Source organism: Argentina silus (assembly GCF_951799395.1).
Source record: "Argentina silus genome assembly, chromosome: 1".
Taxonomy (NCBI): domain Eukaryota; kingdom Metazoa; phylum Chordata; class Actinopteri; order Argentiniformes; family Argentinidae; genus Argentina; species Argentina silus.
In genome coordinates, this window is record NC_139655.1 from 24,961,607 (window position 1) to 24,980,516 (window position 18,910).

Here is an 18,910-nt window from a genome sequence, read left to right on the forward strand (position 1 = left end):
AGCAGCTCTCCATTAAAAGACTCCATAGAGGCCAGGACCTGGCTTAATCTGTGTCCTCTAAACAGCCTCATGGCTATCCCTATAATCACTACAGAACCGTATTGCTAGAAATACAATATGTCTTGTGACTTCATAGTCAAACTCATTTTAAATATATGAAGGGTGTTTTTCACATGAACATCCAGGGAACACAAAGATGAAACATTCACGTTTTTCATAGCTTTTATTAGAACATTCGAAGTGAAAAAACGTGACACAAAGATCATTAACAAAAATACGCAAGGTTGGAGATACAGAAGCGAAGCAGAGCTGTGAGAGTTCATTAAATATCCCAGTGGGTAGAGGAGTGGAACTGCGAAGCGAACGGCCAGATAAAGCAACACGTCTAAAACATCTACAGAGATGAGAGTATCTCTATAAACACCTTCTACCAGCTAAGCATGCTCCTATACAGCTAACAGCTGTTTACTTTCTCTGTGTGTGCCTGTGTACATTGATATTCACTTTGTGTGTATGTGTGTGTGTGTGGTCAGATTTCTCGAAGTCTTCTGTGTGACCTGTTCTGTTAGTTTGTGTGTGTGTGTGTGTGTGTGTGTGTGTGTGTGTGTGTGTGTGTGTGTGTGCGCGCTTATTTGTTGCGATAGTCAACTGCATAGGCCCTATGATCACCTTGTTCTGGGTATTGGTCCCCGTATCCTCTCAACATGTCCACGAAACTGGGCATCCCCTGCGAGTGAGGAGGGTAGGCTCCGTAGGGCTCCTCCTGGCCACTCTGGTAGGGCTCCGTCTCATACTGCTCCTGCTGCTGGTGGCTCTCTGCTGCCCCCTGGCTGTGGTGGTCTTCTGCCCCCTGGTGGTTAGGCTGAGCATTAAGGTCTGGCTCGGTCCCAGGCGCCTCTTCGGGTTCGTAGCGACGCAGGCGACAGTTGGAGTCGTATTCAGGGTCGCAGTCGAGGTCAGTGGGTTCGAGGACGCCGCTCCGCGATCTGTCGGCATTGAGGTGTGGCTCATAGGCCTCAGCGGGGTACGCGGTGTGGCGGTTGGCACCAGAGCGTGGCTGGCTAGGGGCTAGCGGGGTGCATTCCTTGTCGTAGCCCACGAAGCATTCGTAGCCCTCCTTGGTCTTTCCTCGGGGGCCCAGAGGGTGGCGATCTTCCTGGGTAGCCTCTTCATGGTGGGGTGGGGGGGCTAGGTACTGCTGCCTAGGAGAGGGAGGAGGGCGGCGGTGCTGGGCAGCTGCGGCTGCTTGGCGGTACATAGCATATGGGTCATTAGCTTGAGCTCTAGCGATAACTTCGCGGTACATGGCGAGTGGGTCGTTAGCCTGAGGGCTGGCCTGAGGGCTAGCCTGGCGGTACATGGCGAGTGGGTCGTTAGCCTGAGGGCTGGCCTGAGGGCTGGCCTGGCGGTACATAGCATAAGGATCGCTTGCTCCGTTAGCATTGCCGTTAGAACTAGCGTAGGCGTCCCTAAACATAGCGTACGGGTCGCTGTGCTGCTCGGGGGCTGGGGGGGCTGCGCGCATGGAGGCAGCAGGCTCATCTCTGTGTTCCTCCTTAAACTCTTCAGGGGGTGTTGCGAACTTGGTAGCAGTGAGAGGGTTGCACCCATCCTCATAGAGAGGGTTACAGGAGCCAGCGGGGGAGGGTGGGGCTGGGGCACGAGGAGCCTAGAGGGAGAGAGGCAACACAGGCAACACATTTCACGAACAGAAATAATAAACAACAATAATGAATGACTAAATAATACATGAGCAATCATGATTCCATCCAAATACCACTCGCCCCTACCAGGACGGAAGCAGCGTAAGCGCAGTAGGGGTCCCTGAGTGGGTCGCAGTTGGGGTAGCGGAGGTAGAGGCCCGACGGGGCTTTCTGCACCAGCTGGGCTTTGCAGTTGGGGTCAGTCTTTGGGTCGCAGCCCAGGTGGGTGTAAGAGGGCATGGGGCCAGCAGAGGGCTTGTAGCCATAGGCCGCTCTCAGGTGGTACTGCAGACACTCCACGTCCTCAGCACCACAGATACGCACCAGCTCAGCCTTCTGCTCCTGTTGGAGAATGGTGATGGATGGTGATAATAATTAACTTTATCGGAGAAGACCATTGCAGCTGGTCTATTTTGAGACATACATACATACATACATACATACATACATACATAACACACACATATTACGTATAATCTAACTGTCCCTTACCTTGGACAGGAAGGACTGCAGGGTAGGGGAATAGTAGTGGTACCCGGAGCGAGGGTCCTTCACTGGGACAGAGGAGCGCACGTACATGGGTGCTGGGGCTTTGGCTGGGGCTGGGGCTGGGGCTGGGAGTGCGACGGGGGCCATCTTAGCCTTAGCCAGAAGAGCATAGAGACAGTGTGGGTCCTTGTAAGGGTCACAGGCTTTGACAGGGGCTGGTTTGGGTTTGGGCCTGTTATAGGAGGCCACACAGTTTGGGTCCTCTGACTCAGCGCAGGACTTGTAGATGTCCCCTAGGTGGCCCAGGTAGGCCTTGTAGGAGCGGCGACTCTCAGCACGGTTCTTGTTCTGCAGATAGGACAGGTAGACCCGGTCCAGCTCCTGAACCTTGAGAGAGTAGGGAGGGAGCCGAGGGGGGAACGAGGGGTTGGTCTGAAATCTTGATTCAAGACTTTCATTAAGATGAAAGAATAAACTAGAGATCAAAGTGAGAACATGAACAAAAGTAGGAAAATGTTGTTTGTTTGTGTGTGTGTGTGTGTGTGTGTGTGTGTGTGTGTACTCACTGCCTCTGTGTTGCCATTGTCGGTGAAGTATTTGTACCAGCTCCAGAAGTCTGAGTGTTGTTTGTACCAGCTGATGTTTCTGCGGTTACGGACTCGTGTCCTGGACGATGCCGTGGCAACCGCAGTCTGTTCAATAGTGTCTCCTACTGGTGAGAAAAACCAAGACATCCTGACAATTGAACAACAACATGGACCAGTATAGGTTACATGAAAAACGTTGATGTATGTGAGTGGATTTGTTGTGTGATTATCGTGTCATTATTTGTGTGTGTGTGCGTATGTACTTACCATCTTCTTTGAGCTTCTGAACCACCGGCCCCGCTGACAGGAATTCTGAGAAAAGACACACACGCACGCACGCACACAAACACATACACACACACACACAGGGAGATGTCAGAGACAGTCCAGATGTTGCCTGTGTCTAGGCAGATCCCAAAAACACATACACACACTAATGTCCCCTCCCTACTGCATATGTAATCCACAGGTGGAAATGTGTGAGATTAAACCTCCTCTACTGGTGTCACACGCACGCACACACACGCACACACACACACACACACACACACATGTTTACAGGGCAGAGGTAATTGGCTCTGTTTGAAGGTCTGGTGACTCTGGCTCTTTGTAGATTTTATAAGTGAGCCTGTAACTATGAACCCCTACTGCGGTACCTCAAAGAGCTGTGTGTGTGTGTGACCCCAGTAGAGGAAACAGTTGACTCAGCTCTTCGCAAGCTCTCTTTCATCTCCACAGGGAGAAGGTGTTAATACTGTGAGAGTGAGACAGGGGGATGAAGGACGGCAGAAGGAAAGGTGGGGAAAAGAGAAGATGCGATGGAGTGACAGTAATAATGGAGAGAGATTGAGATAAGAATACAGGGGAAGAGAGAGAGAAAGCTCTTACTTTCCTTCATTATAGTGAGGAGGGAGAAAGAGGTAGAAACAGAGAGAGAGAGAGAGAGACTTGATGAAGGAGAGAGTGTTTTCAAATTCTAGAACTAGTTGATGCAGCATTTTTCTCTTCTGAGACTATTCTGTAGTGCTTGACAAGTTTATTAACACATCACACAAGTTTTTCAATTGTTTTAAACAGATTTCAAATACAGATTTTGCCCATGTCTGCCAGTAAGGGTGAGGGGGGTTAAATATAGCTGTATGTGTATCTTCTCAGAGAGAGAGAGAGGTGAATGTGAGGGAGAGAAACAGAAAGAGAGGGAGGGGGGTTAAATGTTGCTGTCTCAGTGTGTCCACTGTATTATATATTTTTTACGAGTCTGTAAAAATGCTCAGTGGCACATCTGGAAACAGCAGCGTTTTACAGGACAGAGGGAGGGGGGGCGGGGAGGGGGGAGGAAACACTGATGCTGACAGGTACTAATCTTTTACAGAACCCGTGAACGATGAAAGAACGCTCCGCAATTCCCTCCTTCCTTCTCCTCCTCCTCCTCCACTCTACCCCTCTAACTATCAGATACATCTGTTTTCAAAGGCGGTTTTTTAGTGGAAAGACGAGAATTCAATAAAGTTTTCCCCAGTGGAAAGCTGTCAATCATGTCAGCAGCTAACTGGGAACAGCTGGGGTTAGGCCTCCCGTCACATTCATAGTCTCATTTAAGTGTCAAGTGTAGACGGGGCCATAGATACTGGTTATATATACACTCACTGAGCACTTTATTAGGAACACTATACTAATACTGGGTAGAACCTCCCTTTCCTCTCAAAACAGCCTCAATTCTTCATGGCATTGATTCCACAAGATGTTGGAAACATTCCTTTGAGATTCTGGTCCATGATGACATGTTTGCATCATACAATTCCTGCAGATTTTTCAGGTGCACTTTCAAGCTGTGAATCTCCCATTCTACCACATCCCAAAGATGTTCTATTGGATTCAGATCCGGTGACTGGGAAGGCCACTGAAGAACACTGAACTCATTGTCATGTTCATGAAACCAGTTTGAGACGAGTTTTGCTTTGTGATGGTGTATTATCATGCTGGAAGTAGCCATTAGAAGATGGGTAAATTGTGGCCATGAAGGGATGCACATGGTCACCAACAATACTCAAATAGGCTGTGGCATTCAAGTGATGATTGATTGGTATTAACGGGCCCAAAGTGTGCCAAGAAAACATTCCTCACACCATTACACCACCTCCACCATGAGAAGGTGTGCAGGTGTTCCTAATAAAATGTTCAGTGAGTGTATATAAACGTTTGTGTTCTACTACGAGACAACAATAATGCTAGGTTCCCCTATCAAAATTATGAAATCGGGGGGAAAACTATATTACCTGTATATTTGGCTCTATGAGTCAACTGTTATTTGTGTACGTACTATACATCTACTTTTTAATATATGTATATATATATATATATATAATGATGTTGTAGAGGCCTTTGGTGCTGGGGCTGGTTCTGGGTCCACTTATAAGTAGTAATTCTTATTCCAATTCTGTGCTTTATGCACACCAATCCTGACCAGTCCTGATCATATTAGCAATATGTTGTTCCATAAGGACAAACCTCTCCCAGATGACCTTCAACAAGTAGGGCCAGATAAAAACTCCCCTCCAAAAGTATTTCAAATAAAAAAGTCCTGTGTATCTGATTCAAACCACATATTCAATGGATTTCAAATCAGTGGCTAAGAAGGAAAGGAAATAAGGAAAGGAAGAGTGAGTGAGTGAGTGCAAACGTGTGCTTGTGCGAGTGTGTGTGTACTCACCTGGCAGTAGTAATGTGGCCAGCAGAGCTGTGGTGAACACACAGGAGAAAGACGTTCTCCTTCCTCCAGCCATGACTCAGCCTCTGCCTCTCCTGCTGAGACCAGTAAGACACCAGTTACTCTCTTTGTACTCACACACACCACAGGCCAAAAAACACACGCACTCACACACGCACACACACACACCGCCATACAGTCACACAACAGACATGATATGATGTCCTTTTACACAGACCACAGAGACGCAAACATCTACTCTGAAACCATTTCACTTAGTTTGGAAGGAAACAAAGTGAAGTGGAGCAAACTCTGGTTCCAGACTAGTGATCCTCTGTGCAGTCATGAAAATCAGGAAAAATAGTTGACTACACATTATTTCAATGATGACTAAAGATGGTGTAGATATGCTCACACTATCAATAAATAATGAACTACAACTATTGATATACAACAACTTTGCCAGGGTTAGGATGACAGTTAGTTTGGATGAGGCACACATATATAACACAGTCATTATAACTCATAACAAGCATTTATGAGATGATATAAGACATTATAATGCTGTCTTGCAAGCCTTTAAAAATTAGTTTAATGTGCTATGAGTGCATAAGATACATTGTCAATGATGCTCTCCATCTATACTCAGGTAAGCTGAGTGCAAACATTGGAGTGCAAGTGCACAGTTGAGAACTGAAGACTCCAAAACTCCAAACTGTATAGTCCAGAGAATTGTCCAGTTATCCATCAGGAAATCCTATCCCATCTTTTTATAGATACAACCCTGTCTAAATCTGCACAACCAACAGGAATTGACCTTGACTGGCCAGTGGGTTGACCAACCCATCGTTTGGTGGGTACAAAGTCAAGTACAGCTACTTGCTCCACTAAACTTGAGGGAGCCGTCGTTAGGTTTTGACCTCAGCTAGAAGCGTTGTGTTCAAAGCCCTTTCCCTACTCCTAAAGAAGCTTACAGGTGTTTCAGATAAGCTGTACTTCAACCTGACCATGACTTCCTACTCTACCTGCTACCTTCATCTCTTCTTTTGAGAACTACCAAACCTTTACATCTCACCTCATGCCTGAACCCCTAAATTTACACTTACATAGTGTCAGTATCAGAGTGTGTGTGTGTGTGTATGTTGAGTTGTAGATTCGATTCCCAGATTGCCCCTTTAATCTTGTATTGATGTCAATGGAAAATGTATGCAATGATTCAAGTTACGCATACAGATTTCTTACCTGTAAGTTGTGTGTAGTTCTGTCTCTTCTTTTCCTGAGGGAAGATGGTATTAGAAGACTTTCTCAGGCTAGGTAGCTGGCTCCAGCTCAGCGCGATTGGGTTCAACTCTGAAGCGGTGTGTATGTGTGTGTTCAAGTGTGTGTATGTTTGTTAGAAAGTCCTGACACACCCTGTCCCTCTGGCATCTACTGACAGACTGTGCCTTGGTGAAAGGGTTCGGCTGGTTTTAAACGGGCCACTCTTCATTAACACACGTGCATGCACGTACACACACACTGATTATTAACATGCACACATAGATCTTCCCAGGGGGCCGTGGGGCACTGCTAGCAGAGCTGCAATTGGCTGATGCCTGCCTAACCACTTGACCAATCAGGGACACCATAATTACAGAGCGAGAGAGAGAGAAGGAGGGAGGAAGAGAGACAGCCAAAGAGGGAAAGGGGGAGGGTGGAGGTGGGAGGGATGGGGGGAAGAAGATAGAGAGATGGATAGAGAAGTTGCCGCAAGACATTATAGTTAGTTTTCTGATTTCCACCCTAATAGTCAAGTTTGGGATTTGGGAAGGGTAAGTTGAACCGAGATCTGCACCTATAGGCAACTAATGTGTGGAACAACTAAGTGAGAGAGAAGGAGGGAGAAACAAATAAACTGGAAAACAGGGGGAATAGTTGTGTGTGTAAAGGTGCCACATAAGCACTTCCTAATGCCCCCTGTGAAGGCCCAGACCCCAACACTCTTAGTGGGAGAACACACACACTTGCACACGTATATACTCTCACACATACTCATGCCCATGTTCTCACACAGTGACAGCTGCTCTAACATCAGGAATTTTATAATCTACAGATTCCTCCTTAGTTCTGTTGTGTTCAGGCAAGTCTACCCTGTAACAGTGAGTTAGCGCGGGCACGCACGCACGCACGCACACACACACACACACACACACACACACACACACACAGGTCCTACTAGCATCCACACTGTTGCCCTGTATGATGCAATAGCAAATCAACCGTTTAGGGTTGGGATTCCCCAAAAAGACCAACTAACAGTTGTTAAGCCAATTCAAGTTAGGGCATTTTGATATAGTTATTCTTAACGGAAGGCATTTTCTCTGTGGATGATTATAATACCAAATACACAAAGAATAGGTCATATTAAAACGTTATTTCTTTGTGACGTCTTTTTTTTTTTAGACATCCTTGAAGTCTCGTGAATGCATTCACGTTGCACACATAACCATTAACTTTGTCTTAGTCTTGATTTTGTTGGCTGAGTTTGCTGTTACATGTCTGCTTTTCATCATCCTCCTCCCTGGGCACCGAATCTGCATTATTACACTGTTGAAACATTTAGCCTTTACCTTAGTCCCCTTTCCATATTAACAACTGTTACTGTGTCTATCAGCTTTGGAGGCTCTGAGAGGTGGTTTGGGGAACTATAGGCTTGCATGATGACTTACCCTGCCTGACACACATTAGGCTTGGTGGGTTAACAGTCGTGGGGTGTGCAGAGACCCTGTCTGTCACACAAGCTTCATCAATCAGCTCTACCTCTGTAGTCTCTTAACTCAGCGTGCACAGCTCGTCTCCTCAAGGGCTACAATTTCTTATGGTTTTCATTTCTCCCAGGCACACTTCCTAACTCAAGATCTGTGCATATAACTCTGACTTCGTGTTAAAAGGGCAATCTGGGATTGGCGCATCCATTTTTGGACTGTTAAATGAATTAAATATAGCCACTGATTCTTGAAGAATATAACTAATGAAATGCCTCATGAGTTTAGTTCAACTGTCTTACCTGATCAGAACCCAAAACATATATACAATGCCATGTGTAAGTAATGGGACAGTGAAGCATTTGTTCTTCTTTTGGCTCTACATTCCAAAGGTTTGGATTTTAAATCCCCCAAAAATTGTAAAGGTTAAAAAACTTGTACGGTTAAAGTAGAGATTCTCAGCTTTTAGTTGATTGAATTTGTGTACATATTGGTTTCATCACTGAGAAGTTACAACACCTTTTATGCATAGTCCCCCTATTTCAGAGTACCCAAAAGTATTTGGACAAATGGTTTGACAGGTGTTTCTGGTTCGTCAAGTGTGTTCTGTCATTTGTACAGTCATAAGAGAGCTCTCAATGCTCTCAGTATTGATTCTAGGCTTTGCGTTTGCCTTTGGAGTATGCTATTGGTGTCTGCCAACATGTGGACCAAAGAGACAATCAGGGTAGCCATTATGCCATTTTTAAGCCATTAAAAATCAATCAGAAACGTAGCCAAAACCTTAAACCAAAATCAACAATATGGAACATCATTAAAAGGAAAGAAAGCACTGTTAAGCTCACGCAAACGGCCTGGTAGCTCACAAATCGTAAACGGCCTGCCAAGGAAGACATCTACAGTGGATGAATGCTCATCCATGAATGCTCACCATGATTAAGATCAACTGTCCCACAGATCAGGAACACTCTCCAGGAGGTAGGCGTGAATGTGTCAGAGACTACAATCCGCAGAAGACTTTACCAGCAGAACTACAGAGGCTACACTGCAAGGTTAGCCACAAAAACAGGATGGCCAGGTTAGTTTGCTAAATTGTAAGAGTTCTGAAAAAAAGGTCTTGTGGACAGATGAGACAAAAATTAACATATACCAAAGTGATGGCAAGAGTAAAATGTGGAGAAAAAACTGAACTGCACAATATACACAGCATACCACCTCATCTGTTAAATATGGTGGAGGGGGTGTTATGGATTGGGCATGTATGGCTTCCACTGGAACTGGCTCACTTGTCTTCATTGATGATGTAACTGCTGACGGCAGCAACAGGATGAATTCTGAAGTACACAAAAACATCTTCTCAGCCCAAGTACAAGCTAATGCCTCCCATCTCATTGGACGCCGCTTCATCATAAAGCAGGACAATGACCCAAAACATACTGCCATAGCAACTAGGGAGTTTTTCAGGGCCAAAAGTGGAAAGTTGTTAACTGGTCAATAAGTCAATATGCAGATTTAAATCCTAGTGAACATGCATTTAATTTTCTGAAGAGGACACTAAAGGCAAAACATCTTCAAAATAAACAACTGAAGATGGCTGCAGTACAGGCCTAGCAGAGCATTACCAGAGAAGATACCCAGTGTCTGGTGGGGTCAATGGGTCGCAGACTTCAGGCAGTTATTACATATTACGTCAACCAAATACCAAATGAGTGCTTAATTTGGACATTTGATAAATATGTCCCATCACTTATAGGGGGACTATGTCTAAAAAGTGTTGTCATTTCTTAATGGTGAAACCAATATGTACACATACATCAAATAAAAGCTGTGAATGTCTACTTTAACATCATAGTAATTGTTTGATTTCATATACAAAAAATGTTTCTGAGTGGTACAATTTCTCCAGCCCCATCCCTTAGATGTTTACCAAAAATCTGGCTGTTGTTGTTGTTTGATTGCCCCTTTAATCTTGCATTGATGTCAATGGGAAATTTGAGTGATGATTCGAGCTACGCGTGCAGATTTTGAGTTAGGATTCCACCCTTATTGATTAATGAGCGCCATTGATTGACCAATGAGTCCACACATTTGGTTAACCAGATATTTAAGAAAAGCACTCATAAAAAACAGCAGACACTGCAGTCCCCACAGACCACATAGTTGTACACCCCTGTCTGTCCTAACCCTCCTCCCAGCACAGCTCAGAGAGAAACACAGGGCAGAATCTGTGGCTGCTTTGGCACAGACAAGAACCACCTATACCCCTGTTGAGTCTGATTTACTTTTTTTTTTGTAAAAATATTTTTGTGGACAAATCCCCATTTTTCCTCACTTGAGTCCTGTCCTGTCCAGTGGTAACCATGTTAGCACTTTATCTTGTATGTAATTAAGTTTGCTAACAGGTGTTTCTTAACACCTGCAAGCCTACAATCCAGCCAGGAGCAGATTCAAACACGACAACAGCAAAACCATACTCATAATTTACCCCTGCAGAGGAATTCTCAGAATTCAGACAGGTTCTGGCTGGTTCACAAGGTTTCTTTTTTTTCTTTTTAAAGCTTTATTTGAACAAACATCATGGAGAGAAAGGGGGTCAGTTACAGACAGTGGAGAGCTTCTTTCAGGGAGAGCGAAGTTGGTTTCACAGTTCTGAGGATCCGTACTGTGTACACACACACACACACACACACACACACACACACACACACACACACACACACGTCCAGGGATCTACATCTTTCACTGTAGGTCCTCGTCATCAAACAGATCCTCGAAATCTGTGTGAGAGATAGCAGGTAGGGAGAGAGGGACGGAGGAAGAAAGTAAGTTTTAATTATATTGTTCATATATTCTGCGTTTCTCATTCCGTTACACCCACTTAGCTCTGTTGTCACCTTTCTAAAATCATCTGGTCACCATCCTCCATGCTTGTGGGATGTTTTGCTGTTCGCAGCTTCAGGGGAATTTTAGGCACCAGAGATCACAGAAACTAAGGGGAATGGGATCATTAGGTACATAGGTGTGTGCGTATGTGTCTGTGTGTGTGTGTGTGTGTGTGTGTGTGTTCAAAGGGGCTGGCTGACGAGGTGTCCTGCTGTGCTTCAGTCTAACAAGAGCCATAAACCCCACTTTACCATCGTCCTCTCCTCTCCTCCTTTTCCTACTCCCCCTCTCCTCTCCTCCACCGCAGTTCCCCCTCTCCTTTCCTCTTTTTAACAATCAGCTCTTTTCTAGGTCATGTGCTGCTGCGCTATAAACTGTTTTGCCTGTAGCCAACGCTGCAATACGGAAAACAGATTAGCTGAAGTGAGCATTACATTTACAAGTGTGTGTGTGTGTATTAAATTGTAAGTGTGTGTGTGTGTGTACGTTGAGGTTTACAGGCAATCAACGTGTTCGAGCTACTGTGAGACAGCTCTGTGGCAAAGTAAACATATACATGGAGAGATACAGCTGCTCCAGGTAGAACTTGCCTGTTCTGTTCTGACAGAAATGGTATGCATGGAACAGACATGGTTCTCTAGGGAAGCAGAACAGTGAGAACAGATATCTGAATATTCCAGAGTGGTGCAGGCTTAATGAGTAAGCCTCTGACGAACAGGCAAGAGACACTTCATATCAAGGGTGACTAGTTCAGTCCATAATGAACTCATTCCTACCCCTAGTCTTAATCTTTTTTTCTCTAGCCACTTCCCCTCAAAATCACCTCCCTTGCCCAATAGCTCCTTCTCCCTACCCCTTTGATCTTTGCACACCTGGGGAGAACTAAATAGGTTGCAGCAACATGGTAGAAGCTACCTCTGCTCAATGCCCAAAGGAAGACTTAGTCGTCAGCACTTCACTAAAGTTATAGGCCTATGTCCTATCTGGTCCTGTCAAATCTCCATCACCTACATTTTGGCACCATTATGCCACTGTGAAGCCAATTGCAAATGGGTTAATGTCCATTGCGTGGACAATCCAGTTTTTCTATACTACTCTAGGGGGAATTCAGAGATATGGGTAGGTGTCAGGGCTTGCAGATAGTAAAGTTTGGCTGTGTGTCCAAAGAGAGTACATAGGTAACTTGTATCACTCTCTTTTGGTATGTCTCACCGTTGAAGAAGTCTGAGTGCACTGCTTTCTCGTTCGCTGCCAGGTCCATGAGTAGGCCACTGCTGCCTCCTGCCTGTGGCACAGAGAAGCGCAGTCAAGACACGAAAACAGATGTTCAGACACATGAGGAAAGTTTAGCCAGAGACAGTCTCTTTGGAATAGCATAAAAATGAATTTAAAAAGCGAATTGTGATGAGAGATTGCACAATTTAATTAGATTGCTCAGCAAGTCTAGCCTTGTTTACCTTATATAAGTTAGCATGGCTAGAGAGCTGCTGAACAGTCTGGTATGTAAACAAACGGCCTCATGGACGAAACGATGCGCGTTCATAATTATTATTTTCATAGTGGGAATTTTCTGGCCAATAAGAGCTCGTTACGACGTATTCATTATAAGCACGCATGATTGAAAAGACACCCAGCTGGCTGGATAGAGATGGAAGCTAGTTTGCTAACTACGCTAGACAGCAAGCTAACGTCAGATAATTGTTGCTGAACATAATTAGCTAGCTACCAACCTCGTCTAGATCCACATACGGGCCAGCACCTTCAGGAAACATCTCATCCACCGCAGGTTTCATGGTATTTCAATGTCTCCGACTCTGAAAACAAGTTAATGAACAGTAGCTTGATTCCGTCGGGCCTGGAAATTGGAATTCACTTCCGTGTGGACATGAGCGTGTCTGTACGTACCGTAATGTTTGAAATATGCGCACCTATTTGGTTTAACAATTTAAATATCGGTAGTATATGCGCATGACAGATTCCAATTTGCGGCGAGTCCAGTTTACGTTTTATCATCCAAATACTTGTGTGGACAAATCCCAATTTTCCTTCACTCGAGTCCTGTCCTGTCCATAGTAAAACAACAACTTAAATCACCATAGTAACCAACTTCACGTGTCTACCACCACCAAGAGGAACCCTCTGAGTCATTTGGCACACTCCAGTTTGTCCAAACTATGCTCGAGGTCACTGTAGAGATGCATAGCCAGGGGAACATGTTTTGAGTTTTGAGCTGTGCTAACTGCATTGGGGAGTTATTTTATTATTTTGCCAGTGCATACATCCCAATTACTATAGGCGCATCATGTTCCCCTACATCCAGTGGCATAAAGACAGTTTGGACAGAGGGTTCCTCTCCCAGGAACATTTTGGTCTTCTGTAAGAACATGTAATGATTTCTACATAGTTATCCTTTTTAAATGGCAGTTCACTTGCTACCACACCGCAACATTTGGGGAAAAGCCTGCTATCCTGCGTCAATTTAGTCCCTTTTATCAAGGGCGCATATTTCACTACACAAGGGGGCCTGACTAACCAGACTACAGTTTTCTTATACTTTTTGGTGTCTGCTAACACAGGAAAACTGGTCTTGGAACCCATTGTTAGTGTACATGTTATTTTTATTATGTCAATGTAGGCTGTATTAACTAAGTGTAGCAGCATGACATTACCCATCTACTCTGTTTTGTCATAATAATAAGTTTGATATGCAGCATTCTACAGTGCAGTGCTTCTTTTATAGCAGTTTGTGACAGCAAACAGGAAGGCTTGATGTGACCGGTGGAGACTTTGACCACAATTGGTCATGATAAACATGAAAATGTGCAATTTGGAAAAAAGTGGTCTTGCTTCAATCACTCCAGAGGTACAACCAGGAACAGGTTTCTTAACAGTTTAGTAAACATTTTTACATTTTTATTTTACAATTACTTACGCCTGTGGCCATTGTCATTGTGACCGAAACCCGAAATATCCAATTACTTACAGATATAAATCAGCAATGCAATATTTATATTGAGTGTTATGTTAGATAAACAGTCTTATGCTCAACATGTTCATACCATTTCCCTCTCCAAGACTTCTCCATCACAGTAGAGAACTCTACTGTGACCTCCTCCCATACAGCCAAGATCCTCAACAACCATTTATCCTGTGTGGCGAACATCACAGCGACAGCACGCTCCTGTAGATTCTTCCTCTACAACATCAGAAGGATACGTCCATTCCTCACTAGAGAAGCAGCACAACTTTTGGTCCAAACACTTCGCCTTGACTACTGCAACACACTCTTGGCCGGTCTCCCCGCCTCCACCATCAGGCCTCTGCAGCTCTTCCAGAACGCTGCCGCCCGTCTGGTGTTCAATCTCCCCAAATTCTCCCATGTCACTCCCCTCCTCCGCACCCTTCACTGGCTCCCGGTAGCAGCTCGAATCAGATTCAAGACCCTGGTGCTCGCCTACCAGGCGGCAAAGGGAACAGCCCCTCTCTACTTGCAAGCAATGGTCAGCCCCCAAACCCCTGCCCAATCACTCTGCTCTTCCACCTCGGCTGGCTGTCTGGCACCGCGGCCTCTAGACTGAAGACCCGGCCGTAGATTGAAGACCCATCTCTTCAGGCTACATCTTAATGGTCTCAAGTTTCTCTCCTGTTAAGTACATTCTAAAAATGTATTTGTTGTAAGTCGCTTTGGATAAAGGTGTCTGCTAAATGCCATAAATGTAAATGTAAATGTTATCTAACATCGTGTCAGGCAACATCATGCACGCATTGTGTCGTACATGGTATACAGATGGAAATACAAATCAAGAACAGCTACAGTAGGGAAGGGACAGGTAGCTCCAGTGAAAACAAAAACATACAACAGCTGGTTACACACAAACACACGCGTCTACTCCACGTCCCGTCCTCCCTGCTTACTTCTACTTCTTCATATTTCAGTAGCCTAGTAAAAAATGCAGAAAATGTCACAGGTTAGAATCCTTTATGTACTGGCCTGTTCTTGTGCACGTCTCCTGTCCTAAATGTCATAAATTAGAGACCAGAGACGTAGATTGAAGACCCATCTCTTCAGGCTACATCTCAACGGTCCCTCCTAAATACCTATTCACCCCCACTACCCCCCTGTACAAGTTTCTCTCCTGTTAATAAATAAAATAAAATTCAAATAAATAAAATAAAAAGCTTTGGATAAAGGCGTCTGCTAAATGCCATAAATGTAAAATGTAAATGAAGACATACATAATTTGTTTACAAAGTGTCTGACAACAAAAAACAACAATTCAATGATAGGACCTTCATTGTGATAATACAAGTATTAAGTCATATTTGGAGCCCCACCTCCAAACATCGTCAGAAGCGTTTATTATAAATAGATGAGGTAGGCTTGGCATTATTGACTGATAAGGCTGAATAGCTTTTTGTTTCGAGACACATATTTCAAAGGGGTCTGGCCACTATGGCCATGCAGGCTCAGAGCCTGGCGAGCAAGGTTAGAGGGGCTCAACGACTTCTCAGACATTTGCTACAATAATAACAAAGATCTCATGACCAAGGAAAACAGAGCAACTGAAGTGACGTCTCGCCGATCCCTCGTTTCGATTGGCTAGAAACTGGAGAGTTCCGATAACACTTACCAACCCCCACGAGCCCGTATAAAACCAAACTGAGAAACAAAGGAAGGTTCAGTCCAGCTTGATTCCGACCCAGTGAGTGCTTTGCTGCATGTAATTCTCCCGAGGAAATCAGACGGACTGCGGAGGGTAAACTCCTGGGAAGCGAATGAAGAAACTTCTCTTGCTTCACTTCACATACAGAGGATTAGTGAGAAAAGGAAAAAAGAGTAAAAGAAGAAAATGGCAAATTTTTACTTACGAAAAGCGGAACCCAAAGACGTGTCTGACATACTGCGACTCATAAAGGTAACGGCTGGTTCAATAGCTGGAAACAGTTGAAACACTGAACAGTTGCTTGCTTTATTTATTTTGATAAAATGTGCTCGAACTTAGAAATGGCCTTGAGGTCACCCCCTCTCCTAACACACACACACATACACAACTTGAACTCTCCTTTTGTTTTTGTGGTCTGCACTGTTTGGCTGGACAGATACAGGCCACACTATACCGTTGCAGACGGTGCCGGTCTTGAGAGTGGCATAAATACCGAAACATTTCCGCTGGATATCCGACCTTGTCGACACTGTCTCTTTAGTTTGTCCTTTTTGTTTACGTTGGCAAGGAGCCCGGTTTGATGATGCATTCACCAGGTGTTCTTCCACTATAATCTGAGCCGCGGAGCTCAGCGTTGTCGAATATAACGGTTTAAATGTGTCTTATCAAAAGTTCTCCTTTTATTTAGGAACTTGCTAAATATGAAGATATGGAAGATCGAGTAATGCTGACTGAGAAAGGTGAGTACGAACTGGTTGCATTAGTTACTCACATACAAGGTGTGATTGTACACGTTCAGTACACCGTTATGAACCGTTTGTAAACTTATACAGATCTGCTTGAAGACGGATTCGGTGACCACCCATTTTACCACTGCGTCGTGGCGGAAGTCCCGGGAGAACACAGCCACAACGGTAAGCCAGGCTTACGGGAACTCGGGTGGTTGAAAGATTCATAGCTGTGCATACATTAATGTATGTAGGCTACTCTGATGGAGCAAACTGTTCCCTTATCAGGTGACAATTTATTTGTCTATGTTGTCCATTTATATCTGCAACATTTATGAACGTTTTCCACCCCACAGACCTCTACGTCTCTATGCACCAACAGTACGGTTAACACCTAAGTCTGGGGTGAATGTCCTTGAACAGAAGTCCTAGCACATTTTGTATGATAAGTACTTTGTCGCTGTCTGTAGCTCATCTCTTGGTTCACACTGTATGGAAGGGTGGTGTGTGCAAAATGTAGCTTCCTGTTTACACATTGAGCAAAGAGCCATGCAGCCCACAAATAGTGTGTGGGTGGCTTATGGCCTACATTTGAGTGACATGCACACACATTCACTCACCAACATCCGTTCTATGGTTTCAGCACCACTCCACCAAGTATCATCTTTAGACTCTAGATGCTATTGCCTTACTACAGACATCATCCTTTTCCCATGCGCTTATCCTCTTACTACAGAGGCCTGGGGGTGAGAGCTCTGTTACATCATATGTGTGTGGGTGTGTGTAGATTCTACGGTGATTGGATTTGCCATGTACTACTTCACCTATGACCCCTGGATCGGCAAGCTGCTCTACCTGGAGGACTTCTTTGTGATGAAAGAATACAGGGGTGAGTAAGAACCTTCTCTCTCCCTCCCCACTCTTTAGCTCTCCTTCCTCCCTCCCCAGTCCTCTCTTCTTCAACTGACTTGAACTGCTCTCGAAGTCTGATTCAATGATCCAACCGGCAGTTATACTATACCCTTATGAACAACACATCTTGTATTTCCTCTCTTCCCTCCGACAACCAGGGTTTGGCATCGGGTCTGAAATCTTGAAGCTTCTCAGTCATGTGAGTATGAGTTATTAGATTGTAACTGGCAGTCTGTTGTTGTCACAGTACAATGTTCTTATGTTATCAGACCTGGGATCGAGTACTTTGGGAAGTGGGTCAAATGTGTGAATGGAAACTTGGTTTAGATGTCAAGAGCTTTGTGTGTGTCAGGAGAAACCCTCCTAATCGCTGTCGTGTGTGTTCACTCCTCGTGTCCTCTCTTTCTCCCTCCGTTCATCCTTTTTGCTCTCTCCCCTTCTCGGTTTCCTCCTTGCCACTGCTACCCTCCCCCCGTCCTTCCCTCCCCCACTCTTTCTCCCCCTCTACACTGTGCTCAATCCTAATCACTTCCCTCTTGTTCCTCCTCTGCTCTCTCTCTCTCTCTCTCTTTACAGACGGCGGTGAAGACTCGCTGTAGCAGCATGCACTTCATCGTGGCTGAGGGCAACAAGGCGTCTATAGATTTCTATAAGCGCCGCGGCGCCGCCGATCTCTCTCTGGAAGAGGGCTGGAGACTCTTCAGGATTGACAAAGAGTTCCTCCTCAAGATGTCCTCTGCCCCAGAGGAGTGAGCTGGCCCCAAGTTACAGCCACAAGGAGAGTGGGAGGGCATAGAGGGAGGGTCAGAGCTAGAAATAAATAAAGTGGAGAGTTTGGCCATTGCCATTTTATGAAAATGGCATCGCGAAGCCTTGAGACTATAGTTTCATGGAATCCACCTTGGTACACATTGGGCAATGTTGGGCAGTGTTGGACCACTCAAATACAGCTGAATTTTCAAAACAAGCTTATTAAATAAGCTTACTTAACTGACTGGCGAGAATTGGAACCAACTTGGCGTCTGGCTATGACGTTGGCCAAACTCTCTCTGTATATGTCTCTGGTGCGACCGGGAGGGGGAGAGAAGACAAGTTTGCATCTCCACTTGCCTCTCAGAAGGGGGGGGTTAGAATTTACTTATCTTATATTATCCTTGAAATGGGCATTAATTGTACTAATCGTGTGAACTATTTCTTTTAATCTAGTATTTGCACTTAATTCAGGAGTCCACAAAGAATTTTAATTCAGTTTTGTTCATGTTTTTTTCTGATCACGTATTTTATCGAAAGTGACAATGTTGTGATTCTTTTTTTTTTTTTTTTTAAAGATTCTTTTTTTACAATCTCTACTAACCTCTTTTTTTTGCTCTCTTTCACTTCCCTTATTGACCAATGTAGGTGAAATAACCCTATAATACACAGTCATGGTGTACCTAGTCTCATTTTTATTTGGATTTGTTTGTTATTATGGCATTATTAAATGTTAAAAAGCA

General features: G+C 44.6%; 3 protein-coding genes across 3 annotated transcripts; 1 reads left to right on the forward strand and 2 right to left on the reverse strand.

Moving 5' to 3' along the window:
• Positions 1–315: 315 nt before the first annotated feature.
• On the reverse strand, positions 316–5,565 carry and1 (actinodin1). Its single transcript, XM_083678316.1, has 6 exons — positions 5,490–5,565; positions 3,047–3,091; positions 2,759–2,901; positions 2,196–2,579; positions 1,791–2,045; positions 316–1,669 (listed from the first exon to the last, which is right to left on the reverse strand). Exons 1-6 carry the CDS (start codon positions 5,560–5,562, stop codon positions 629–631), a joined length of 1,941 nt encoding a protein of 646 aa, XP_083534442.1. The 5' UTR covers positions 5,563–5,565; the 3' UTR covers positions 316–628.
• A 4,182-nt stretch (positions 5,566–9,747) lies between these two features.
• On the reverse strand, positions 9,748–13,027 carry cops9 (COP9 signalosome subunit 9). The gene is made up of 3 exons (XM_083666183.1): positions 12,844–13,027; positions 12,326–12,398; positions 9,748–11,007 (listed from the first exon to the last, which is right to left on the reverse strand). The coding sequence occupies exons 1-3, from the start codon at positions 12,904–12,906 to the stop codon at positions 10,970–10,972; spliced, it is 174 nt and encodes a 57-aa protein (XP_083522309.1). The 5' UTR covers positions 12,907–13,027; the 3' UTR covers positions 9,748–10,969.
• A 2,649-nt stretch (positions 13,028–15,676) lies between these two features.
• LOC310802465 (diamine acetyltransferase 1-like) lies at positions 15,677–18,910 on the forward strand. Its single transcript, XM_083666840.1, has 6 exons — positions 15,677–16,029; positions 16,466–16,517; positions 16,611–16,691; positions 17,293–17,394; positions 17,576–17,616; positions 17,994–18,910. Exons 1-6 carry the CDS (start codon positions 15,964–15,966, stop codon positions 18,168–18,170), a joined length of 519 nt encoding a protein of 172 aa, XP_083522966.1. The 5' UTR covers positions 15,677–15,963; the 3' UTR covers positions 18,171–18,910.